Source organism: Convolutriloba macropyga, chromosome 8, assembly GCF_964194025.1.
Source record: "Convolutriloba macropyga chromosome 8, txConMacr16.3, whole genome shotgun sequence".
Classification (NCBI taxonomy): domain Eukaryota; kingdom Metazoa; phylum Xenacoelomorpha; order Acoela; family Convolutidae; genus Convolutriloba; species Convolutriloba macropyga.
The window spans coordinates 60,486,699-60,514,593 of NC_134475.1; the positions used below are offsets into that span (position 1 = coordinate 60,486,699).

Sequence of the window (27,895 nt, forward strand, 5' to 3'; positions counted from 1 at the left end):
TCTCTTTGAATTGAAGTAAATAAAAGTCAATTTCAAAGTGAGGAAGTCATTTTTGTGAGTGAGGTAAGTCAAGTGTGACCGAAAATTTAATCACGCAAATGAACAAAAAAACTCATTCCACTAAGAACTAAAAATGACGTCACGCACGCACTTCAGTTGAAATTGCATGAACGTATGGACAAAAGCAGATTTGAAGTGGTTGTGACTTCATATGGTCCTAACAAAAATCGTGACGAAATGAAAAACATAGCAGGACAAGTCCTGACGTACGATTCAAAGAATTTTCATTGACTAAACAAAAACTAGACCTGGAATGAACTATGAATGGATTGGGAAAACCATTTACAAAAAAAATCCGATCCAAAAAATCGAAAAAACAGTAAACATCAAAGTGAAATTGCCGCGTGTGAACAAAAAAAAACACTAGCGAGAAAGCGAATTTCTGTTCAAACGCCGTTTTCTCACTCTACTTTAAAATTAGAGCGAAAAAAATTCACGCCGCCAAAGCACTCGCTTTTTCGCTCCACTTCCTGTTTCGGCGTGACCAAAATCACCCCTCCAATTTGACTTCAAAAATAATGAAAATGTGTGAACAGATCTTTAAAAAAAGACAGCGCCCGAATACAATTCAAATTGTTTGAATTGTAAAAACCAAGAGAAGGCCAATAATAGCCCCAGCTATCGCTGTGCGGCTATTAATAAAGAAAAGATTGATTATTTGGCAAAAGAAAACTTTATTTCGTCAAATTGAAAGGTTTCGCGAGTAAAGCATACCAAAAAAGATTATGAACGGTTTCAGAATCAGCTAACTAAATCAGCAAAATATTCTGGAAAGAAAAGAAAATATGGTTAGGAACAGAGCCAGGATATAAACTATAAATCATGCCAAAACATTGACTTGATGACATGGTTACTAGTAGCCACAAAATGCACAATTTATTGGTCAGTGAAATTGGTCACTGAAAGGTCAGTGAAATTGGCAAAATCCTTCTGAGCTAACCAATCATTAAGCAAAACGTTGATTAAGTTAACCCTAACATATCGCATTATTTCTGTGGCACACCAAACGGCGAAGTCCGTCCTCTGAGCATAAGCATGACCAATTTGTTAACTCAGGAAATATTTTACTCTGAAAACGCCAGCGCTGGTGTACAAGGAAATGCAATTCAATGATCCCTTTAACATGCTTTCCCCTGAAGTAAAAGTTAGATAACATGAAACTAGCAAACAAACAATCACATTTGTTCCGAGCCACTTTAGTAGGGGGAGGAAAAATACACCCAACTGGTGAACACTTTGCACTTGGAGAATACTCTGTTTTTGAAAAAACTGCAACCCGCATAACAAACTCATAGTCCACTGAAGATACAAAAGCTATACTAACAACACTCCCGGCATGAAGCCGCAAACCTGACCTACTACTACTGCTACATTGGCATTACATATAAAGATAAAATGGAGTTGCTGAATTTTCTGATTTTAATGTAAAAGAAACCAATTTGTCAAATTAAAATTACTTCCAATACTTAAAACAAACGTTTTCGAACTTTACGTTCATCGTCAGGTTAAAACTGTTTTACAAATTGTTAAAAGATAAAATGAATATGTATTTACATTTGTCTGAGATGACAATTAAAACAATTCTAGGAAACATTCTAAAAAATTCAATCGAAAATTTTTTCCTTATATACAATATTTAGCCTATTTACAACACATATTTACATCTGTTATCAATTTACTTAAAAACATTCCTATTCCGGATTTTTTGATTTTGTCCATGTTCTTGTATTTTTAGGGTTATTCCGAATTTGCCCTAACCATAAGTATCCCTCTTGTGGAGGTTTTGCAAATTTCGTATTGTCATGCACAAAATGTTTTTTGCCCTATGCATTCTCATTTAGTCAAAATTATGATTTGAACTAATATTTTAGCGTGAGTTCCCTCCCCCTATATTCGTCGCGTGTGTTTAGTGCCGGCTTCAGCTTGCTGATATATATAGCTTCGATGATCATTAGTTTTTCTACTGACCGACAGGCGTCCAGAATTCTCCATTCAATGTCATTCGTGGCGCCACGACATTCAACTAGATGTTGACCCACCTGTGAATCCTTCTTTTGATGTTCTGTTATCCTTGTGGTAACATGCCGGCTTGTTTGCCCAACATAGATGGATCCGCATCCATTACATTTAATTTCATATACCACGTGGGATTTCAGATCTCTATCAAAGGATGATTTCAGGGTGGGGAGGCACGATCTTAGTTTTCGCGTTGTAAAAACTACTTGCAATTCGCATAGTTTCTTCAATTTGCTTGCGAAGTTTTGAGTGAGGTTGCCTCTGTATTGTAGAAAAATAGTTGGCTTATCATTAGATTTAGTCTTGCTTTTTTGATGCTCTTTTGGTGTTGTTCTTAATTGGTCTTTACCGCCACTTATTATTTTTTCTAGAGTCTGATTCACAATTTTTGAAGACCATTCCTCTGGATATTGATTTTTGGTCCAGCAAGATTTGTTCTTTTCAAGAGCCTGATCGAAGGCCAACCAATTAGAGGTTGCATTAAAAACCCTGTGAACCGTCCCTTGAATCACATTTTTCTTATGTTGAAGCGGTGCACAGCTGCGAAAATTCAGTATTATTCCAGTGTCAGTTGGTTTTTGATACCAATGACAGGTGATATTATTTTTGCTGCTCACATTTACGTTAATGTCAAGAAAAGCCAAACCCCCATCCATGTTCACTTTTTCTAAGGTAAATTGCAGGTTGTTGTGTAATGAATTTTCAAATTTTAAATACTCATCCGGGTCACCACGAACCGTGCAGATAATATCATCCACATACCTTTTAAACAATTTCATCTCCTTATCGTGTCCCACTGTCTGTTGGTTGCTGCAATAAGTACAAATCCAAACCACATCCTGCATGTTGGCGTATTCCTCAATCGATATTTTTTGGCATCTTGCATGAAACCAGTTTTTGCATGACTCACATTCCACTCTTTTTCCTCGGTAGGTCACTCTCCGGTTACAGTCTTTGCAATTCCCGTTTTGGTCGCATCTGGAAAAGTTTTTACTGAGCTCTGGTTTTTGAAGTGATGCCTCAAACGATTTCATCCACACATTTGCTAGTATTACAGCCAGTGATGCACCCATAGCCAGTCCCTCTGATTGTACATACCAGATCCCATTACATTTGAAATGAACATTCGTCACCGCAAGCTTTAGCAAACTTTTCATGGCGGACCTTGGGATATCTGGAGCTAGGTTGCTTGAATAGAGATCTCTTAGAGCAATTTCTATAGCCTCTCCAACTGGAACGTTGGTGTACAAACTTTTTACGTCAAGAGATACTATCTGCTCGTCATCTTCAAGAGTGAGAGACTCTAAGGCTTTTCTAGCATCTTGCGTGTTGGTTTCAATGTTTGCGCCCGGTAGTTTCTGGAAAAATGGTGTCAAAAATCTGTTCAAGTTTTCGTGGCAAGTTTTCTGATTTTAAATTGTAAAGATTTTTCCCGAGGAGTTACAGAGGTTTGCAGTTATGTGAACGTTAGCATAACTTCCATTGTTTTGTTAACATTTTTCCTCTGTTTTTGCTTGCATTTTGATCATTTTTTGCAAAAATATGACAAAATTATAACTATAGTCTCATTGGCATTACATATAGTAGTAGTAGTAGTAGTAGTAGTTCAGGCTTCTGCAATGCACGGGTTGAAGCACCCTTGTTGATCGTTATAAATGAGATATTTTCGAAATGGGGTTACAGTTTTTGCACAGGCAGCAAATTCTCCAAGTGCACATGTCAATTTCGTTAAAACTTCTAAAAAAGAATTTCCAATAAATGTCGCTGATCCGATATTTTATAATTTTGTTGTCTGTAAGGTGTCTGTTTGTTGACAATATTATAGAGATAGGCTGTTCTCGACCAGAAATTTTCGTCGCTTTTGAACAATCGTTTTTTCGTAAGTTTCATTTCACATTTCGCGCCTTGTCTCGTCCGATTATTGTTGTTGAAATGTATAAACTTTTCTATGGCAATGTTGTATTTATTGTTTATGAGATCACATAGTAGTAATAAGCTGTGAAGTTCGAAGTAAAAAGACAGAGGTAGAATTTTCAGTTTGATTGAACGCTCCTTATATGTGAGAGAAGAACCTATTATCCATTTCGTCGCACTTTTTTTTTATTCTTTCGATGAGTACTAGATCGCATTTAGACGGATACCACACTTGGCAGGCGTAGGATATAATTGATGCAATGTAACCCGTGTATGCGTTTAATTTAACTTGAGGGAGTTTTCTGTGGTGAAGATTTCTTCTGAGGTACCAAAGTGCTTTAAAAGTTTTGGAGGCTCGTGTGCTTGCGTTTTGATGCCAAGTGAGGTTATCACAAACTTGTATTCCGAGATCTTTTTGATGAGACGAGATGTTGACAGTTTCATTTTTTATTGTAAAGAGTGACTTTTTCTAGAAACAGAGGATCTTGCATTTGTTTTCATGGAGGCGCATTTCGTTGTTATTGCACCATTCATTTAATTTCTGGAGATCAGTTTGAAGTTCATGTTTGTTATTAGAGAGCAATTTGTAATCATCTGCATAACCGTAGGTTTGGCTGTATTCGATTTTTTGTGGTAAATCATTTATGTAGACGAGAAAAAGTAGTGGCCCAAGGATTGAACCTTGCGGTACGCCGCTAGTGACGTCACGAAGGCTCGACGTTGAGGTTCCAATGCGAACACGTTGTTTTCTGTCGTCACAGTAGTTGGCTATTAATCTGAGCGCTTTTCCCCCGATACCTGATTCCGACAGTTTTGCAACAACGCGGTGGTGGGGTACTATATCAAACGCTTTCTGGAAATCTAGGTAGAAAACGAAAAGTTCATCATGTGCAATTGAGTCGACTTCTTTGTACAGTTGGTCTAGAAAGCATAACATTTGAATAATTGCTGAACGTTGAGGCCGAAATCCAAACTGGGAATCGTGAAGTGTTCCTTTAACGTGCTCATAGAGTTTGATGAAAATAAGTTTCTCGAAAACTTTTGAGAGGCAACATAGGCAATTAATTGGTCTATACACTTTGATTGCGGCTTTATCGCCCTCTTTGTGTATTGGTGTTATGTCACTTTGTTTCCAATATGCTGGAAATTTACCTTTGTTAATGAATGTTTGAAAAAGTAGAAGTAAGGATCTGCTTATTGTTTTTGATAGATTTTTCAGAAACAGGTTACTTATATCATCAGGACCGTTGGCGTTACTAGTATCAAGTTTGTTTAGTATACTTTCAATTTCTTTTTCTGAAATATCAAAGCGATTAAGATCTTTTTCTTCAAAATTGAACTGGTTCTCAACATTTGATATTTTTGAATTGAAAACACTCTGGAAAAATAAATTGAACAACTCAGCTTTCTCTTCATTGGTGTTAGCAGTTTGTTCATTTAGGTGCATCTCGCTTGGGAATGGTGTGACTTTTTTAATTGATCGTAAATATTTTTGAATAACGCTGAATTGACGTGTTGCGAAAATCTCGCTTTCATAGATGACTTGATCGTTTTTACAAAGTGTGTTGACTTTTTCTTCGAGACAATCTACTTTGTTTAGTGTGCTTGGAGCAGCACTTGGATGGGCAATTGCTTTTCGTTTCAAAGTTGATAGTTTTTTCATTTTATGGGATGTGCTTTTTGACACACACGGGGGGAGCTGTGATCTGTGCTGAGTTACTCTTGGGACATTTTGATCGAAAAGGCGATTGAACCATTCATACCACTGTTTAAGAAGTTCGTCAACGTTACTGTAACAATAGGGGTGAAATGGGTTTTTTGAGATGTTGCAGTTGAATTTAATCCAATCTATTCTTTTGTAAGCGTATTTTGGTCGCTTGATCGTAGTTGCATTCGTATCGTGTTATGTAAGCGTAATGATCTGAGCAATTTTTGTCGTTGAGGGCATAGTTATTACTAATTTTGGTTTCGATTTTCGAATTGATCCAAAATTGTGGTTCGTTTGTTAGGAAGACATCTAGCTGTTTTTTGTACCCCAAAAGGTCAGTGAAGTTTAGCATTTGTTCAAAATTTTCATCTACGAAATAGTTGAGCCAGGTGTTGTCAAGTTCATCTGGTGACGACATTTGTTTCCAGTCAGTGGTTGAGAAGTTGAGATCTCCTGTCATTATGATTGATTTTGGCTTTGTTTCCTTCTCTAACAACTTTAGCGTTTGTGTGAGGTCTTCAAACTTCTGCTTGCACCATCTGTATGGGCTGCCTTTAGGTGGGTTGTAAATGCAGACAATTAGGATTGAGTCAGTTTTTTTGTTAATTTTTACGATTAGGCAACCCTCACATGTGTTCTTAACGAACAATTCTTTAGATTGAATGTTGTTTTTTACCGCCACTAGAACACCTCCATGTTTTGAGACACCGCATTTTGAAGGTCTGTCATTTCTGTGAATGACATAATTTTTGAGAAAGAGTGCTTCGTTTGGAACTTCTTCTGTGAGCCATGTCTCGGTTAGGCAAAGAATGTCTGGATTGTAGGGGACAATAGCGTTTGCAAATGCAAATCTTCGTGGTAGATCAATTAAACTATGTAAATTAAACGTTAGAATTGATACCTCTTGTTTTTTGTCTGTATTTTTTGCGAGTCAGGTGGAATACCGAGCATTGTCTAAGTACTCGACCCAATTTTCATCTTGTTTTTCGTATAATGTCAGATTCATTACTTTCAAGTTTTTTCTGGGGAAACCTGCGTCTATTAAGTCTTTTCGCTTTTTCAGACAGTTATTCAGTTGCTCTTCTTCTTGTAGGGAGTAGTCTTTGCTAATGTACACTGTTTTGCTATATCGCTTCAATCTTGAGAGTGAGAGTAGTAAGATGCGTTTGTCATACATGCATGGCATGGTTGCAAGAATGGTACGATGCCTTCCATCTTTGAAAGCACCCATGCGCCTGCAGTCCGTAATTTGGCAGTCTAGCTTGAGGAATTTGAGGATTGACTGTATTTCTTGTATATCTTCTTCAGCTCTTTCACGAGTGGTTTCTTTCTTACTTTCGTCTATTCCTCTTATTCTGATTGCCAGGTCATTTGCAGTTCTAGCCTTTACTGTGGGGTTTTTTTCAATGTTGTTAGCTGTTGGCAGTTTATTCTCAATTTCATTTATTTTGCTGCTAATAGTTTCCTTGATTGTGGTTTGAATGTCCTCTTTTATTTCTAGATTGTTCTGTTTTTGTGGTGGGCTTTTTATGATGTGCAGAATCACATCACGTTTGTTCTGCTGTACGCAAGCGTTGCATAGAAGCAGAACGTTTTGATTGACCTGTTGAAGTGCATTTATTATTTCGATGCTAAGTTTTGTGCAGCTTGGGGACATGTGCATGATTGTGGCACAGCATACGCAACGGAGGATTGCCTCTTTTTTACCAATTGGCTCAGAACAGGTTTCACATTGGATACTCATACCCTCTAATTGAATTTGTTTACCAGATGTTTTGGAACTCATTCCGTTAGGTGTGTTATTTATAGAAAAATTCGAAGTTTAAACGGGTGGAACTAATAAATTGGGGGAAGAAAAACTTATTACCTTTGGAACCAATTATTGGTACCGTTGGTAATTCGTGGGGTTGTACGAACCACACTCGCAGTTCCCAGCACAGTGGTATTCCTTTGGATGGTCTTTTTTGTCTATGTTTGCGCTGAAATTTGTGCGTAGGATTTTGTTCTTTAACATGGAGCAGATTCCTCCAAGGGCCTTCCCGTTGAGGTGGACGGCGTCGTTACTCAGGTGTAATTCCGGGGAATAACTTCTTCAGTGATGCCTCTGTATTCCCACTTTTAACTCTTTTTTTGTAATTTGTTGATGAATTCGTTTGTTGCTTTGGCCTTCTTTTTACTCGCACTGTCGCTTCCTCGTGATGGGATGCCAATTACAAATACTTTCTCTGTCGCAAGGGGCACAAGTTCTTCGGCTAGTAAGGCAAGTTCTTCAGTCGTTTCTTCTGGTTCTTTGTTCGATGTTGTTGAGCCGGTGAAGATGTCGTTTCCACCAATGAATAAAACTATATTGTCGTATTGCCTTTTTTCCGGTAAGAATTCTGATAGATGTCGAATTTGCGCTCCTGGAAGTGATAGGATGTTAAAATTTGGAAATAAAGATAAAAGGGAGTTGCTGAATTCTCTGATTTCAAATTATGAAGGTTTTTCCCGAGGAGTTACAGAGATTTATAGTTATCTGAACGTTAGCCTTACTTCCAATGTTTTGTTAACATTTTTCCTATTTTTTGCATACATTTTGATCAATTTTTACGAAAAAAAGGACAAAATTGTAACTGTAGTCTTATTGGCATTACATATAAGGATAAAAGGAGTTGCTGAATTTTCTGATTTTAAACTGTTAAGATTTTTCCCAAAGAGTTACAGAGGTTTATAGTTTTGTGAACCTTAGCCTAACTTCCATTGTTTTGTTAACATTTTTCCTCTGTTTTTGCTTGCATTTTGATCATTTTTTGCAAAAATATAACAAAATTATAACTATAGTCTCATTGGCATTACATATAAAGATAAAAGGGAGTTGCTGAATTCTCTGATTTCAAATTATAAAGGTTTTTCCCGAGGAGTTACAGAGATTTTTAGTTATCTGAACGTTAGCCTTACTTCCAATGTTTTGTTAACATTTTTCCTTTTTTTGCTTACATTTTGATCAATTTTTACAAAAAAAGGACAAAATTGTAACTCTAGTCTTATTGGCATTACATATAAGGATAAAAGGAGTTGCTGAATTTTCTGATTTTAAATTGTTAAGATTTTTCCTGAAGAGTTACAGAGGTTTATAGTTTTGTGAACCTTAGCCTAACTTCCATTGTTTTGTTAACATTTTTCCTCTGTTTTTGCTTGCATTTTGATCATTTTTTGCAAAAATATGACAAAATTATAACTATAGTCTCATTGGCATTGCATATAAAGATAAAAGGGAGTTGCTGAATTCTCTGATTTCAAATTATAAAGATTTTTCCCGAGGAGTTACAGAGATTTATAGTTATCTGAACGTTAGCCTTACTTCCAATGTTTTGTTAACATTTTTCCTATTTTTTGCTTACATTTTGATCAATTTTTACAAAAAAAAGGACAAAATTGTAACTGTAGTCTTATTGGCATTACATATAAGGATAAAAGGAGTTGCTGAATTTTCTGATTTTAAATTGTTAAGATTTTTCCTGAAGAGTTACAGAGGTTTATAGTTTTGTGAACCTTAGCCTAACTTCCATTGTTTTGTTAACATTTTTCCTCTGTTTTTGCTTGCATTTTGATCATTTTTTGCAAAAATATGACAAAATTATAACTATAGTCTCATTGGCATTACATTTAAAGGTAAAAGGGAGTTGCTGAATTCTCTGATTTCAAATTATAAAGGTTTTTCCCGAGGAGTTACAGAGATTTATAGTTATCTGAACGTTAGCCTTACTTCCAATGTTTTGTTAACATTTTTCCTTTTTTTGCTTTCATTTTCATCAATTTTTACAAAAAAAAGACAAAGTTGTAACTGTAGTCTTATTGGCATTACAGATAAGGATAAAAGGAGTTGCTGAATTTTCTGATTTTAAATTGGTAAGATTTTTCCCGAAGAGTTACAGAGGTTTATAGTTTTGTGAACCTTAGCCTAACTTCCATTGTTTTGTTAACATTTTTCCTCTGTTTTTGCTTGCATTTTGATCATTTTTTGCAAAAATATGACAAAATTATAACTATAGTCTCATTGGCATTGCATATAAAGATAAAAGGGAGTTGCTGAATTCTCTGATTTCAAATTATAAAGATTTTTCCCGAGGAGTTACAGAGATTTATAGTTATCTGAACGTTAGCCTTACTTCCAATGTTTTGTTAACATTTTTCCTATTTTTTGCTTACATTTTGATCAATTTTTACAAAAAAAAGGACAAAATTGTAACTGTAGTCTTATTGGCATTACATATAAGGATAAAAGGAGTTGCTGAATTTTCTGATTTTAAATTGTTAAGATTTTTCCTGAAGAGTTACAGAGGTTTATAGTTTTGTGAACCTTAGCCTAACTTCCATTGTTTTGTTAACATTTTTCCTCTGTTTTTGCTTGCATTTTGATCATTTTTTGCAAAAATATGACAAAATTATAACTATAGTCTCATTGGCATTACATTTAAAGGTAAAAGGGAGTTGCTGAATTCTCTGATTTCAAATTATAAAGGTTTTTCCCGAGGAGTTACAGAGATTTATAGTTATCTGAACGTTAGCCTTACTTCCAATGTTTTGTTAACATTTTTCCTTTTTTTGCTTTCATTTTCATCAATTTTTACAAAAAAAAGACAAAGTTGTAACTGTAGTCTTATTGGCATTACAGATAAGGATAAAAGGAGTTGCTGAATTTTCTGATTTTAAATTGGTAAGATTTTTCCCGAAGAGTTACAGAGGTTTATAGTTTTGTGAACCTTAGCCTAACTTCCATTGTTTTGTTAACATTTTTCCTCTGTTTTTGCTTGCATTTTGATCATTTTTTGCAAAAATATGACAAAATTATAACTATAGTCTCATTGGCATTGCATATAAAGATAAAAGGGAGTTGCTGAATTCTCTGATTTCAAATTATAAAGATTTTTCCCGAGGAGTTACAGAGATTTATAGTTATCTGAACGTTAGCCTTACTTCCAATGTTTTGTTAACATTTTTCCTATTTTTTGCTTACATTTTGATCAATTTTTACAAAAAAAAGGACAAAATTGTAACTGTAGTCTTATTGGCATTACATATAAGGATAAAAGGAGTTGCTGAATTTTCTGATTTTAAATTGTTAAGATTTTTCCTGAAGAGTTACAGAGGTTTATAGTTTTGTGAACCTTAGCCTAACTTCCATTGTTTTGTTAACATTTTTCCTCTGTTTTTGCTTGCATTTTGATCATTTTTTGCAAAAATATGACAAAATTATAACTATAGTCTCATTGGCATTACATTTAAAGGTAAAAGGGAGTTGCTGAATTCTCTGATTTCAAATTATAAAGGTTTTTCCCGAGGAGTTACAGAGATTTATAGTTATCTGAACGTTAGCCTTACTTCCAATGTTTTGTTAACATTTTTCCTATTTTTTGCTTACATTTTGATCAATTTTTACAAAAAAAGGACAAAATTGTAACTGTAGTCTTATTGGCATTACATATAAGGATAAAAGGAGTTGCTGAGTTTTCTGATTTTAATTTGTTAAGATTTTTCCTGAACAGTTACAGAGGTTTATAGTTTTGTTAACCTTAGCCTAACTTCCATTATTTTGTTAACATTTTCCCTCTGTTTTTGCTTGCATTTTGATCATTTTTTGCAAAAATATGACAAAATTATAACTATAGTCTCATTGGCATTATATATAAAGATAAAAAGGAGTTGCTGAATTCTCTGATTTCAAATTATAAAGGTTTTTCCCGAGGAGTTACAGAGGTTCATAGTTATCCGAACGTTAGCCTTACTTCCAATGTTTTGTTATTTTTTTTCTTGTTTTTTGCTTTCATTTTCATCAATTTTTAAAAAAAAAAGACAAAGTTGTAACTGTAGTCCTATTGGCATTACATATAAGGATAAAAGGAGTTGCTGAATTTTCTGATTTTAAATTGGTAAGATTTTTCCCGAAGAGTTACAGAGGTTTATAGTTTTGTGAACCCTAGCCTAACTTCCAATGTTTTGTTAATATTTTTCCTATTGTTCGCTTAAATTTGGATCATTTTTTTGCAAAAAAATAGGACAAAATTGGAACTATCGTCTCATTGGCATTACAAATAAAGATTAAAAGTGAGTTGCTGATTTTTCCGAACCAACTCTTTTGACTAAATTTTCCGTTAAATTTCAGACAAATCAGTTATTCGCATAAATTTTTTTTTAAATCCCAACTACATACTGTTTTGTTTACAATTGATCGTTTAATATTAAATGGGTCCCATTTACGTTCGTTTAAATGAAAAAACGTGCTTATTGTGTAGAGCGCATGATTTTTATGGCTCCGAAAAATTGTTTTCATAAACTTTTTATGATTTCTAGATTTATGCCAGCATTTGATGTTCTTCAGTATTCTTATAACAGGGCTCATGTAATCAAATCTCTAGTACGCTGTCAAAAAAGCTATTAAATGAACTATCTAATGTTTTCAGTAGATACCTAATTCCTTTTAGTTAATCCAACTTAATAAGCATTCGAAAATAATCATTTGTTTTTGAAATACTGAATTTTTGTTCAAATTTGCTATTTCGGTATCAATTGGAAACTTTTGCTGCAGAAAGATTACGAACCGATTGTTGCAGAAACAGTTAACGCAAGACAAATTTCGTTCCGATTGAGAAGTTTTTGAAAATAGAAAATTTTTTGGACTGTAATTGCGCGCTGTATAGTTCTTTTCAAAATACATTTGCTTTATGTATTATTGTATTTGTTAGAAACAGAACGAAATGATTTCAAATACTACCGCAGTTATTAGCAGGTCAATATACAAGCAAAGGAAGGGCAACGAATATATATGATAAAGTCATCACATTTCAAAATATATTAGCTTTTTGTATTTTTGTACTTATTAATTACAAAAAGGAATGATTTCAAACTATGCCTCAACTATTAGCAGGTCAATTTACAAGCAAAAATGGGCATTGAGTTTGAATGATAATATCAGCGGAAAGCAGATAATTTGTTGACCTCAACACCGTTTGCGCAAAAATTGCTCGTGAAATTTTGGGTTCTGCCTGTATTCGTTTTTTCTTTGTAGTCATTTGAATGAGTATCAATAATGACATGTCCAATTGGTTTCTTAAGCGGTAAAATGGTAATCAATTTTTTAAATTTGAAAGCTCAAGGTTGTTATCTCTTGCGGTTCCAAAAAATTTTTAGAAATCAATTTCTATTTTGAGATTTGCTACTTTCAATAATATTTCTGCCAGCTTTCAGCGTAATCGAGTAATAGCAACGCAATAGATGTCGCATTATTTGGGAAGTTAAGTCAAGTTAGAATTGACTGCTGCTGTTTAAAACAATTTTTTTGGCATTGATACCACGAACTTACATAATTTAACAAATTTTTTTGACAAATTGTATGATTTGTGGTTCTATTTTACTCTTGGTCCCATCATCATATTACTGGCACATTAATGGGAAACTGCATATAACAGATTTAGCGTTACAGGAAGGCGGAAATGATTGTTTTCTATATTTAAGTGATTAGATTGTGATTTTATAGGCTCGACACAATTTCCTCGCAAGTCTTGATATTTGACAATATACCTTTTCTTTGTAGTGGTATGTCATTACGGATGTTGTGAGTAGTATCAATACAAAACTTGTCAAGCCTAGAATTTCAAAATTTACACATTATTCCCGAGGAGTTACAGAGGCCTCTAGTTATGAGAGAGTTAGCCTAAGTTACATTCTTTTGTTATTATTTTTCCTATTTTTTTATTAAAGTTTGATTAATTTTGGAAAAATAGGAAAAATTTTAACTATAGTCTCACTGGCATTACATAAAAAGATAAAGGGAACAGCTGAATTTTCTGAACCAACTGTTTTGGCTAAATTTTTCGAAATAATTTTGAAAAATCGTTTTTTTGGTTAAAATTTTTCATTTTTGGCCCTTTTGTTATTCGATCTGTAGTGCAGACATAAAAATTTACATTATTTCCACCACTTTCATTCCCACTGGTTGCGTCACTTCCTTCAATATCATCATCGGCGTCTTCTTCGTCATTTCCAACACCAATCTGAACAAATTGGATTTCGCTACTACTCCCATCTGAAGTCCCTTCACTCTCAGGGTTGCCATCGAACATTTCCGCTGATGAATCCCTTGGTTTTATTTCAAAGTTCTCTGAAACAAAGAAAGTTTTAGGATCCGCAATTCTGGCGGAGTGAGTTCAAAAAAGGCTGTGAACTATCATCATCCACCTTCCCTTCATTTCGACAATTCTATGAGTCTTACATGACTTTCGCGAGGTATTCACGGTGTATTTCCTAATGGAATGAAAATTGCTTCTCTCCTCTACTTCTTTTTTAAACAAAAATTGAAAGGGCCGTGTACACCATGGATGTAGGTCGGATGTAGGTCGGATGTAGGCAACGATGGATGCAGGTCGGAAAATAGGGAATGATGAGTAGCACTTAGCCGGATGCTGCTATCCAAGCAAAATTGTAATGAAAATTGTCTGCAAAAATGTATTAAAAACTGCATCGCTTCAAAAATTCAAAATGCACGGCAATTAGGTCATTCTGGAAAAAAATTAAATCGGTTAGTCCAGAATGCCTCCAGAAAGGACTAGCTGATAATTAAATTATCCTCAGGACCAATAATGTCGAGTAAGGATAACGAGCAAATGATGGCTTTTAATTTGAAAGTACATGTAGAAACAGTTCCATAAATTGCACTAAAAAGCGTTTTTTATACGGAGCAACAAAACAAATTTTTCACTGACTGCAAACTTTGTTTCAAAATCAACCATAAACGTCATTGAACAGCGAAACCAAAAAGAAGAATTACATAGCTGGCAGATTGCCAGAAAATAGCCTCAATAGCTTCGTAGATCTGAAGTCTCAAAAAACAGTAAAACAAAGAAAGACCAAAAAAACAGTAAAAAGAAAGACCAAAAAAATTCGTCTTTTCATTGAAGGCTGATATGTTATATTTTGATTAAAAATCTGAGTACGTTTTTGCTGCCTCTATTAGTTGCTCTCTAATAACCTTCATTTAGAGTGACACACACCCATTTGACCTTATCTCTTTGAATTGAAGTAAATAAAAGTCAATTTCAAAGTGAGGAAGTTATTTTTGTGAGTGAGGTAAGTCAAGTGTGACCGAAAATTTAATCACGCAAATGAACAAAAAAACTCATTCCACTAAGAACTAAAAATGACGTCACGCACGCACTTCAGTTGAAATTGCATGAACGTATGGACAAAAGCAGATTTGAAGTGCTTGTGACGTCATAGGGTCGTAACAAAAATCGTGAAGAAATGAAAAACGTAGCAGGACAAGTCCTGACGTACGATTCAAAAAATTTTCATGGAATAAACAAAAACTAGACCTGGAATGAACTATGAATGGATTGGGAAAACCATTTACAAAAAAAAATCCGATCCAAAAAATCGAAAAAACAGTAAACATCAAAAGGAAATTTCCGCGTGTGAACAAAAAAACCACTAGCGAGAACGCAAATTTCTGTTCAAACGCCGTTTTCTCACTCTACATTAAAATCAGAGCAAAAAAAATTCACGCCGCCAAAGCACTCGCTTTTTCGCTCCACTTCCTGTTTCGGCGTGACCAAAATCACCCCTCCAATTTGACTTCAAAAATAATGAAAATGTGTGAACAGATCTTTAAAAAAAGACAGCGCCTGAATACAATTCACATTCTTTGAATTGTAAAAACCAAGAGAAGGCCAATAATAGCCCCAGCTATCGCTGTGCGGCTATTAATAAAGAAAAGATTGATTATTTGGCAAAAGAAAAACTTCATTTCGTCAAATTGAAAGGTTTCGCGAGTAAAGCAAACCAAAAAAGATTATGAACGGTTTCAGAATCAGCTAACTAAATCAGCAAAATATTCTGGAAAGAAAAGGAAATATGGTTAGGAACAGAGCCAGGATATAAACTATAAATCATGCCGAAACACTGACTTGATGACATGGTTACTAACAGCCACAAAATGCACAATTTATTGAACTGAAAGGTCAGTGAAATTGGCAAAATCCTTCTGAGCTAACCAATTATTAAGCAAAACGTTGATTAAGTTAACCCTAACATATTGCATTATTTCTGTGGCACACCAAACGGCGAAGTCCGTCCTCTGAGCATAAGCATGACCAATTTGTTAACATGCTTTCCTCTGAAGTAAAATTTAGATAACATGAAACTAGCAAACAAACAATCACATTTGTTCCGAGCCACTTTAGTAGGGGGAGGAAATATACACCCAACTGGTGAACACTTTTCACTTGGAGAATACTCTGTTTTTGAAAAAACTGCAACCCGCATAACAAACTCATAGTCCACTGAAGATACAAAAGCTATACTAACAACACTCCCGACATGAAGCCGCAAACCTGACCTACTACTACTGATAGATTGGCATTACATAAAAAGATAAAATGGAGTTGCTGAATTTTCTGATTTTAAATTGTAAAGACTTTTCCCGAGGAGTTACAGAGGTTTGCAGTTATGTGAACGTTACCATAACTTCCATTGTTTTGTTAACATTTTTCCTCTGTTTTTGCTTGCATTTTGATAATTTTTTGCAAAAATATGACAAAATTATAACTATAGTCTCATTGGCATTACATATAAAGAAAAAAGGGTGTTGCTGAATTTTCTGATTTCAAATTATAAAGGTTTTTCCCGAGGGGTTACAGAGATTTATAGTTATCTGAACGTTAGCCTTACTTCCAATGTTTTGTTAACATTTTTCCTTTTTTTGCTTACATTTTGATCAATTTTTACAAAAAAAGGACAAAATTGTAACTGTAGTCTTATTGGCATTACATATAAGGATAAAAGGAGTTGCTGAATTTTCTGATTTTAAATTGTTAAGATTTTTCCCGAAGAGTTACAGAGGTTTATAGTTTTGTGAACCTTAGCCTAACTTCAATTGTTTTGTTAACATTTTTCCTCTGTTTTTGCTTGCATTTTAATCATTTTTTGCAAAAATATGACAAAACTATAACTATAGTTTCATTGGCATTACATATAAAGATAAAAGGGAGTTGCTGAATTCTCTGATTTCAAATTATAAAGGTTTTTCCCGAGGGGTTACAGAGATTTATAGTTATCTGAACGTTAGCTTTACTTCCAATGTTTTGTTAACATTTTTCCTATTTTTTGCTTACATTTTGATCAATTTTTACAAAAAAAAGGACAAAATTGTAACTGTAGTCTTATTGGCATTACATATAAGGATAAAAGGAGTTGCTGAATTCTCTGATTTCAAATTATAAAGGTTTTTCCCGAGGAGTTACAGAGATTTATAGTTTTGTGAACCTTAGCCTAACTTCCATTGTTTTGTTAACATTTTTCCTATTTTTTGCTTACATTTTGATCATTTTTTGCAAAAATATGACAAAATTATAACTATAGTCTCATTGGCATTACATATAAAGATAAAAGGGAGTTGCTGAATTCTCTGATTTCAAATTATAAAGGTTTTTCCCGAGGAGTTACAGAGATTTATAGTTATCTGAACGTTAGCCTTACTTCCAATGTTTTGTTAACATTTTTTTCTATTTTTTGCTTTCATTTTCATCAATTTTTACAAAAAAAAGACAAAGTTGTAACTGTAGTCTTATTGGCATTACAGATAAGGATAAAAGGAGTTGCTGAATTTTCTGATTTTAAATTGGTAAGATTTTTCCTGAACAGTTACAGAGGTTTATAGTTTTGTTAACCTTAGCCTAACTTCCATTATTTTGTTAACATTTTCCCTCTGTTTTTGCTTGCATTTTGATCATTTTTTGCAAAAATATGACAAAATTATAACTATAGTCTCATTGGCATTACATATAAAGATAAAAGGGAGTTGCTGAATTCTCTGATTTCAAATTATAAAGGTTTTTCCCGAGGGGTTACAGAGATTTATAGTTATCTGAACGTTAGCCTTACTTCCAATGTTTTGTTAACATTTTTCCTTTTTTTGCTTTCATTTTCATCAATTTTTACAAAAAAAAGACAAAGTTGTAACTGTAGTCTTATTGGCATTACAGATAAGGATAAAAGGAGTTGCTGAATTTTCTGATTTTAAATTGGTAAGATTTTTCCCGAAGAGTTACAGAGGTTTATAGTTTTGTGAACCTTAGCCTAACTTCCATTGTTTTGTTAACATTTTTTCTCTGTTTTTGCTTGCATTTTAATCATTTTTTGCAAAAATATGACAAAATTATAACTATAGTTTCATTGGCATTACATATAAAGATAAAAGGGAGTTGCTGAATTCTCTGATTTCAAATTATAAAGGTTTTTCCCGAGGGGTTACAGAGATTTATAGTTATCTGAACGTTAGCCTTACTTCCAATGTTTTGTTAACATTTTTCCTTTTTTGCTTACATTTTGATCAATTTTTACAAAAAAAGGACAAAATTGTAACTGTAGTCTTATTGGCATTACATATAAGGATAAAAGGAGTTGCTGAATTTTCTGATTTTAAATTGTTAAGATTTTTCCCGAAGAGTTACAGAGGTTTATAGTTTTGTGAACCTTAGCCTAACTTCCATTGTTTTGTTAACATTTTTCCTCTGTTTTTGCTTGCATTTTAATCATTTTTTGCAAAAATATGACAAAATTATAACTATAGTTTCATTGGCATTACATATAAAGATAAAAGGGAGTTGCTGAATTCTCTGATTTCAAATTATAAAGGTTTTTCCCGAGGGGTTACAGAGATTTATAGTTATCTGAACGTTAGCCTTACTTCAATGTTTTGTTAACATTTTTCCTATTTTTTGCTTACATTTTGATCAATTTTTACAAAAAAAAGGACAAAATTGTAACTGTAGTCTTATTGGCATTACATATAAGGATAAAAGGAGTTGCTGAATTCTCTGATTTTAAGCTGTTAAGATTTTTCCCGAAGAGTTACAGAGGTTTATAGTTTTGTGAACCTTAGCCTAACTTCCATTGTTTTGTTAACATTTTTCCTATTTTTTGCTTACATTTTGATCATTTTTTGCAAAAATATGACAAAATTATAACTATAGTCTCATTGGCATTACATATAAAGATAAAAGGGAGTTGCTGAATTCTCTGATTTCAAATTATAAAGGTTTTTCCCGAGGAGTTACAGAGATTTATAGTTATCTGAACGTTAGCCTTACTTCCAATGTTTTGTTAACATTTTTCCTATTTTTTGCTTTCATTTTCATCAATTTTTACAAAAAAAAGACAAAGTTGTAACTGTAGTCTTATTGGCATTACAGATAAGGATAAAAGGAGTTGCTGAATTTTCTGATTTTAAATTGGTAAGATTTTTCCCGAAGAGTTACAGAGGTTTATAGTTTTGTGAACCTTAGCCTAACTTCCATTGTTTTGTTAACATTTTTCCTCTGTTTTTGCTTGCATTTTAATCATTTTTTGCAAAAATATGACGAAATTATAACTATAGTTTCATTGGCATTACATATAAAGATAAAAGGGAGTTGCTGAATTCTCTGATTTCAAATTATAAAGGTTTTTCCCGAGGGGTTACAGAGATTTATAGTTATCTGAACGTTAGCCTTACTTCCAATGTTTTGTTAACATTTTTCCTATTTTTTGCTTACATTTTGATCAATTTTTACAAAAAAAGGACAAAATTGTAACTGTAGTCTTATTGGCATTACATATAAGGATAAAAGGAGTTGCTGAATTCTCTGATTTTAAGCTGTTAAGATTTTTCCCGAAGAGTTACAGAGGTTTATAGTTTTGTGAACCTTAGCCTAACTTCCATTGTTTTGTTAACATTTTTCCTATTTTTTGCTTACATTTTGATCATTTTTTGCAAAAATATGACAAAATTATAACTATAGTCTCATTGGCATTACATATAAAGATAAAAGGGAGTTGCTGAATTCTCTGATTTCAAATTATAAAGGTTTTTCCCGAGGGGTTACAGAGATTTATAGTTATCTGAACGTTAGCCTTACTTCCAATGTTTTGTTAAAATTTTTCCTTTTTTTGCTTTCATTTTCATCAATTTTTACAAAAAAAAGACAAAGTTGTAACTGTAGTCTTATTGGCATTACAGATAAGGATAAAAGGAGTTGCTGAATTTTCTGATTTTAAATTGTTAAGATTTTTTCCGAAGAGTTACAGAGGTTTATAGTTTTGTGAACCCTAGCCTAACTTCCAATGTTTTGTTAATTTTTTTCCTATTTTTCGCTTAAATTTGGATCATTTTTCTGCAAAAAAATAGGACAAAATTGGAACTATCGTCTCATTGGCATTACAAATAAAGATAAAAGTGAGTTGCTGATTTTTCCGAACCAACTCTTTTGACTAAATTTTCCGTTAAATTTCAGACAAATCAGTTATTCGCATAAATTTTTCCCTTTTTGGAAATTACATATTTTGAGCTAACTTCGCTAATTTTAACTGAATTTTCAAATAATTTTTTTTGATGTGTCATTATTTTTGTTTGCCAAAAAATTTACTATGCAGCGTTTTAGAACAATTGAGTTTTTCAACAGTCGCTCAACGTTTTTTGCAATGTATAAGGCATCGGATTGATGCGTTTTTTGTTGAGTTTTTTGCAATGTATATGGGATCGGAATAATTTTTTTTGCTCTGTACTATTTAAAATAATTTTTCAATCTTTTAAATCCCAACTACATACTATTTCGTTTACAATTGATCGTTTAATATTAAATGGGTCCCATTTACGTTCGTTTAAATGAAAAAACGTGCTTATTGTGTAGAGCGCATGATTTTTATGGCTCCGAAAAATTGTTTTCATAAACTTTTATGATTTCTAGATTTATGCCAGTATTTGATGTTCTTCAGTATTCTTATAACAGGGTTCATGTAAACAAATCTCTAGCACGCTGTCAAAAAAACTATTAAATGAAACATCTAATGTTTTCAGTAGATACCTAATTCCTTTTATTTAATCCAACTTAATAAGCATTCAAAATTAATCATTTATTTTTGAAATACTGAATTTTTGTTCAAATTTGCTATTTCGGTATCAATTGGAAACTTTTCTGCAGAAAGATTACGAACTGATTGTTGCAGAAACAGTTAACGCAAGACAAATTTCGTTCCGATTTTGAAGTTTTTGAAAATAGAAAATTTTTTGGACTGTAATTGCGCGCTGTATAGTTCTATTCAAAATACATTTGCTTTATGTATTATTGTAATTGTTAGAAACAGAACGAAATGATTTGAAATACTACCGCAGTTATTAGCAGGTCAATATACAAGCAAAGGAAGGGCAACGAATATATATGATAAAATCATCACATTTCAAAATATATTAGCTTTTGGTATTTTTGTACTTATTAATTACAAAAAGGAATGATTTCAAACTATGCCTCAATTATTAGCAGGTCAATTTACAAGCAAAAATGGGCATTGAGTTTGAATGATAATATCAGCGGCAAGCAGATAATTTGTTGACCTCAACACCGTTTGCGCAAAAATTGCTCGTGAAATTTTGGGTTCTGCCTGTATTCGTTTTTTCTTTGTAGTCATTTGAATGAGTATCAATAATGACATGTCCAATTGGTTTCTTAAGCAGTAAAATGGTAATCAATTTTTTAAATTTGAAAGCTCAAGGTTGTTATCTTTTGTGGTTCCAAAAAATTTTTAGAAATCAATTTCTATTTTGAGATTTGCCACTTTCAATATTATTTCTGCCAGCTTTCAGCGTAATCGAGTAATAGCAACGCAATAGATGTCGCATTATTTGGGAAGTTAAGTCAAGTTCGAATTGACTGCTGCTGTTTAAAACAATTTTTTTGGCATTGATACCACGAGTTTACATAATTTAACAAATTTTTTTGACAAATTGTATGATTTGTGGTTCTATTTTACTCTTGGTCCCATCATCATATTACTGGCACATTAATGGGAAACTGCATATAACAGATTTAGCGTTACAGGAAGGCGGAAATGATTGTTTTCTATATTTAAGTGATTAGATTGTGATTTTATAGGCTCGACACAATTTCCTCGCAAGTCTTGATATTTGACAATATACCTTTTCTTTGTAGTGGTATGTCATTACGGATGTTGTGAGTAGTATCAATACAAAAGTTGTCAAGCCTAGAATTTCAAAGTTTACACATTATTCCCGAGGAGTTACAGAGGCCTCTAGTTATGAGAAAGTTAGCCTAAGTTACATTCTTTTGTTATTAATTTTCCTATTTGTTTTTTATTAAAATTTGACTAATTTTGGAAAAATATGAAAAAATTTTAACTATAGTCTCACTGGCATTACATAAAAAGATAAAGGGAACAGCTGAATTTTCTGAACCAACTGTTTTGGCTAAATTTTTCGAAATATTTTTGAAAAATCGTGTTTTTGGCCCTTTTGTTATTTGATCTGTAGTGCAGACATAAAAAACGTCTGAAGAAAAAAATTTTTTGCTGGAATAATGGATTATTGTACCTCTGGTTCGCACAAAGGTTTTCTAGAAATTATAATTTTGAGCTAATTTCGCTAATTTAAAGTGATTTTTTTAAATATAATTTATTTTTGATATGTCATTGTTTTTGTTTGACAAAAAAACTAATACGCAAAGTTATTGAACAATTGCATTTTCTGCAGTCTCGCAGCGATAGGAAGGCCAGTTTTCGTCATCGTTTTTTGCAATTAAAAAGGAGTCGGATTGTTTTTTTGCTCTGTAATATTTAAAATATTTTTTAAAATCCCAATTACATACAAGTTTCTTAACAACGTTTAATTTAAAAAAGCTCCCATTTATGTTCGTTTTTCTTAAAACAACGTGCTTTTCGAATTGAGTTTATGGTTATATGGCTCCGAAAAACTGTTTTCGTAAATTTTTGATGATTTCTAGATTTATGCCAGCTCCTGATGTTCTTTTGTATTCCTATGATTGAGTCTAAGCAATCAAATGTCTAATTCGCTGTTGAAGGAGCTATTAAATGAACTATCTAATGCTTTCAGTAGATACATAGCAGCTTTTAGGTAATATAACTCAATAAGCATCCGAAATTTATCCTTTGTTTTTGATATACTGACTTTTTGTTCAAAATAGCTCTTTGCGTAACAACTGGAATCTTTTATTGCAGAAAAATTTGGAACCGTTTATTTCAAAAACAGCAAAAGCAAGACCAATTTCGTTCTGATTGTGGAATATTTGATGTTAGAAAGTTATTCGGACTGTAATTGCACGCTGTATAGTTCTTTTCAAAATACATTTGCTTTATGTATTTTTGTATTGGTTAGAAACAGAACGGACTGTTTTTAAATACTACCGCAATTATTAGCAGGTCAATACACAAGCAAATAAAGAACAACGAATATATGGTAAAATCACTGGAAATCGGGTGGTTTGTTGGTTTCAACACCGTTTGCGCAAAAAACGATTGCGAAATTTTGAGTTCGTATTTGTTGTTAATTTGTACTCTTTTGAATTATTATCAGTAATGACATATCCAATTGGTTCCCTAAGCATTATAATCTAATCTAATTTTTTAATTTGAAAGCTCATGGTTGTAATCTCATGCGGTTACAAAAAATTTTTTGGAAATCAATTTGTTTTGAGATTTGCTACTTTCAATTTTATTTCTGCCAGCTCTTAGCCTAATTGCAACTCAAAATTATTTGCATTTTTTGTGAAGTCTATTTAGTTTAGTCTTGATTGCTGTTGTTTAAATAAAAATTCTGTTTGTCGTTGATACCACGAGTTTTTCAATCAAGTTTTTAGAGATTTGTTATATTCAATATTTCTGCCAGCTTTTAGCAAAGTCGCAACACAAAAGATGTTGCATTGCTTGTGAAGTCAATTTAGTTTAGTCTTGATTGCTGTTGTTTAAATTAAAAATGTTTCGGCGTTGATTGCACGAGTTTTTATAACTTAAAACACTTTTTCGACAAAATGCATGATTTGAGGTTCTACTTTACTCTTTGATCCCATCATCATATTACTGGCACATTATTGAGGAACTGCATATCATATTATTGGCGTTAAAGGAAGGCGGAAATGATTGCTTTCAAAATTTGAGCGAATAGATCGTGATTTCAAAGGCTTCGACACAATTTCCTCGCAAATCTTGATTTTCGACAAAAATTGATCCTTTTGTAGTTGTATGACAAAATGAATGTTAACAGTTCTTAATAGTTTTGTCTGAGGGTATAATTGAAGCCCTTGAATTAATTCAGATGATAGCTAATGGCATTAATGACGTTCAATTTAATTTTTTTTCGAAAAGTGTAAGAGTATTTTTTGTTTCTGTCCTTTTTTTACTTGTAGTTTATGCTCATCAAAGCTAGGTCATAATTATTGCCTGTTCAAATGCAAGTCAATTGGTTTCGTAAAATTTCTCTCTGATTCTATTTTGATCAATTTATGGGGAAATCAATTTATGGGGATCAATTTCTGATCAAATTTGAGGACTGAGCTTAAAGACTTGATCTCTAAAATATAATTTTTAGAGATCAAGTAAAATTTTCTAGCCTCATTTGGTGAACAATTGAGTCAAAATCATTATTGAGCGTGTTCGGAATATTATTTGCCGACGCACATTTCCAAGCGCCCTTTTTATAAAAGTAGAACTGTTTTTTAGCAATCACAATCTTTTTCGTTTGAGTTCTCTAACATTTCGTTCGCCTTTGCTCGAAACTTTTGATTAACACGCTCACTGGAAAAATAAAGCAGGAACACCTTTATTGGGTGCTAGGAGATAATGTTCATATGAAAATTCAAAAACGGTTTAATTTCCAAAAACAAAACGCGCCAGCAGACAAAAATACGGCGCATCAGTACAATTAAACTTCTTCGAATTTCCAATAACAGTTTAAAAATTTTCCGCTGCTGTTAGAAAACTATAAAGAACAATAATCACTATTTATTTTCACCAAGCTAAACGAAAACCAACATTATGAAAATTACGAAAACTCTCACAAAATCTTCGGTTTATTTCTTTGGTACGCGAAACGGGGAAGTCCCCTGAGCATAAGCATGATCAATTCGTTAACCCAGGAAAAAAAATTACTCCAAAACCGCAAGCGCTTGTGTACGAGGAAATGCAATTCAATGATCCCTTTAACATCATTTCCCCTGAAGTAAATTTAGATAACATTGAAACTAGCAAACAAACAATCACATTTGCTCCGAGCCACTTTAGTAGGGGAGGAAATATACACCCAACTGGTGAACACTTTGCACTTGGAGAATACTCTGTTTTTGGAAAAACTGCAACCCGCATAACAAACTCATAGTCCACTGAAGATACAAAAGCTATACTAACAACACCCCCGGCATGAAGCCGCAAAACTGACCTACTACTACTGATACATTGGCATTACATATAAAGATAAAATGGAGTTGCTAAATTTTCTGATTTTAAATTGTAAAGACTTTTCCCGAAGAGTTGCAGAGGTTTACAGTTAGTGAACGTTAGCATATCTTCCATTGTTTTGTTAAGATTTTTCCTCTGTTTTTGCTTGCATTCTGATCAGTTTTTGCTAAAAAAAACAAAATTGTAATTGTAGTCTTATTGGCATTACATATAAGGATAAAAGGAGATGCTGTATTTTCTGAGTTTAAATTGTTAAGATTTTTCCTGAAGAGTTACAGACGTTTACATTTATGTTAACGTTAGCCTAACTTCCATTGTTTTGTTAACATTTTTCCTATTTTTGCTTACATTTTCATCAATTTTTGCTTAAAAATGAAGAAATTGTAACTATAGTCTTATTGGCTTTGCATATAAGGATAAAAGAGCTTGCTGAAGCTTCTGATTTTAAATTTTAAAAGTTTTTCCCGAGGAGTTACAGAGGTTTATAGTTCTGTGAACGTTAGCTTAACTTCCATTGTTTTGTTAACATTTTTCCTACTTTTGCTTACATTTGGATCAATTTTTTTAAAAAAGACAAAATTGTAACTGTAGTCTTATTGGCATTACATATAAGGATAAAAGGAGTTGCTGAATTTTCTGATTTTAAATTGTTAAGATTTTTCCCGAAGAGTTACAGAGGTTTACAATTATGTGAACGTTAGCCTAACTTCCATTGTTTTGATAACATTTTTCCTCTGTTTTTGCTTGCATTCTGATCAGTTTTTGCTAAAAAATGACGAAATTGTAACTATAGTCTTATTGGCATTACATATAAGGATAAAAGGAGTTGTTGTATTTTCTGAATTAAAATTGTTAAGATTTTTCCCGAAGAGTTACAGACGTTTACATTTATGTTAACGTTAGCCTAACTTCCATTGTTTTGTTAACATTTTTCCTATTTTTTGCTTACATTTAGATCAATTTTTGCTTAAAAATGACGAAATTGTAACTATGGTCTTATTGGCATTACATATAACGATGAAAGGGAGTTGGTGAATTTTCTGATTTTAAATTGTTAAGAATTTTCCCGAAGAGTTGCAGAGGTTTACAATTATGTGAACGTTAGCCTAACTTCCATTGTTTTGTTAACATTTTTCCTCTGTTTTTGCTTGCATTTTGATCAGTTTTTGCTAAAAAATAAGGAAATTGTAACTATAGTTTTATTGGCATTACATATAAGGATAAAAGAGCTTGCTGAAGCTTCTGATTTTAAATTTTAAAAGCTTTTCCCGAGGAGTTACAGAAGTTTACCTTTATGTTAACGTTAGCCTAACTTTCATTGTTTTGATAACATTTTTCCTCTGTTTTTGCTTGCATTCTGATCAATTTTTGCTAAAAAATGACGAAATTTTAACTATAGTCTTAATGGCATTACATATAAGGATAAAAGGGACATGCTGAATTTTCTGATTTTAAATTGTTAAGATTTTTCCCGAAGAGTTGCAGACGTTTACATTTATATTAACGTTAGCTTAACTTCCATTGTTTTTTTTAACATTTTCCCTCTGTTTTTGCTGGCTTTTTGGTCAATTTTTGCAAAAAAAAAGCAAATTTGAAACTATAGTCTCAGTGGCATTACATATAAAGATAAAGGGAACGGCTGAATTTTCTGAACCAACTATTTTGGCTAAATTTTTCGAAAAATTTTAGAAAAATCATCGTTTCGCTTAAATTTTTTCCATTTTTGGCCATTTTGTTGTTTGATCTGTAGTGCAGACATAAAAACATCTGACACAAAAATCTTTTTGATGGAATAATGGGTTATTGTACCTCTGATTCGCACAAAAGTTTTGTTGGAAATTACGTTTTTGAGCTAAATTCGCTAATTTAAACTGATTTTTTTAAATATAATTTATTTTTGATGTATCGTTATTGTTGTTTGCAAAAAAATCTACGACGCAAAGTTATAGAGTTTTTGTGTTTTTCAACAATTGCTCATCGATAGCAGGGCCATTTTTCGTCATCGTTTTTTGCGATAAAAATGAATCGATTGTATTTTTTTGCTCTGTTCAATTTAATATAATTTTTCAATTTTTTAAAACCCCAATTAGAATCCCATAGAAGTTTGTTTAGATGTGATCATTTGATTTAAAATAGGTCCCATTTACGCTCGTTTAAATGACCAAACATGTTTATTGAATAGAGTGCATGCTTTTTATGCCTCCTAAAAATTGTTTTCATAAGTTTTTGATGATTTTTGGATTTATGCCAGCATGCTCTTTAGTATTCTTATGTTAGAGTCTAACTAATCAAATTTTTAATAGGCTGTCAAAAAAACTATTAGATGAACTATCTAATGTTCTTAGTAGATACATAATACCTTTTAGGTAATTTAACTCAATCAGTGTCCACAATTCATCATTTTTTGTTTTCTATGTATTGAATTTTTGTTGAAATTAGCTATTACTCTAACAATTGGAACCTTTCGTTGTAGAACGTTTCGAACAGTTTAATGCAAAAACAGCATGAGCAAGAACAGTTTTGTTCACTTCTTGGAATTTTTGAAAAAAGAGAAAATTATTCTGACTGTAATTACGCGCTGTATAGTTCTTTTCAAAATACATTAGCTTTTTGTATATTTGTATTTATTAGTTACAGAAACGAAAGATTCCAAATAATGCCTCAATTATTAGCAGGTCACTTTACAAACAAAACGAAGGACAATGACTATGCATGATAATATCAGCGGCAAGCAGATAGTTTGTTGGCTTCAACACCGTTTGCGCAAAAATTGCTCGTGAAATTTTGAGTTCTGCCTGTATTCGTTTTTTGTTTGTAGTCATTCGAAGGAGTACCAATAGTGACATATCCAATTTGTTTCTTAAGCAGCAAAAAGATAATCAATTTTTTAAATTTGAAAGCTCAAGATTGTTATTTCTTGCGGTTCCA

General features: G+C 32.7%; 1 protein-coding gene across 1 annotated transcript in view; it reads right to left on the reverse strand.

Moving 5' to 3' along the window:
* The window catches only part of LOC142344236 (uncharacterized), a 51,151-nt gene that overhangs the window by 10,050 nt on the left and 13,206 nt on the right, over positions 1 to 27,895 (reverse strand). The window contains exon 2 of the mRNA XM_075395787.1: positions 13,701 to 13,835. Within this exon, the coding sequence (XP_075251902.1) occupies positions 13,701 to 13,835 (135 nt within the window). The remainder of the gene's footprint in view (positions 1 to 13,700; positions 13,836 to 27,895) is intronic.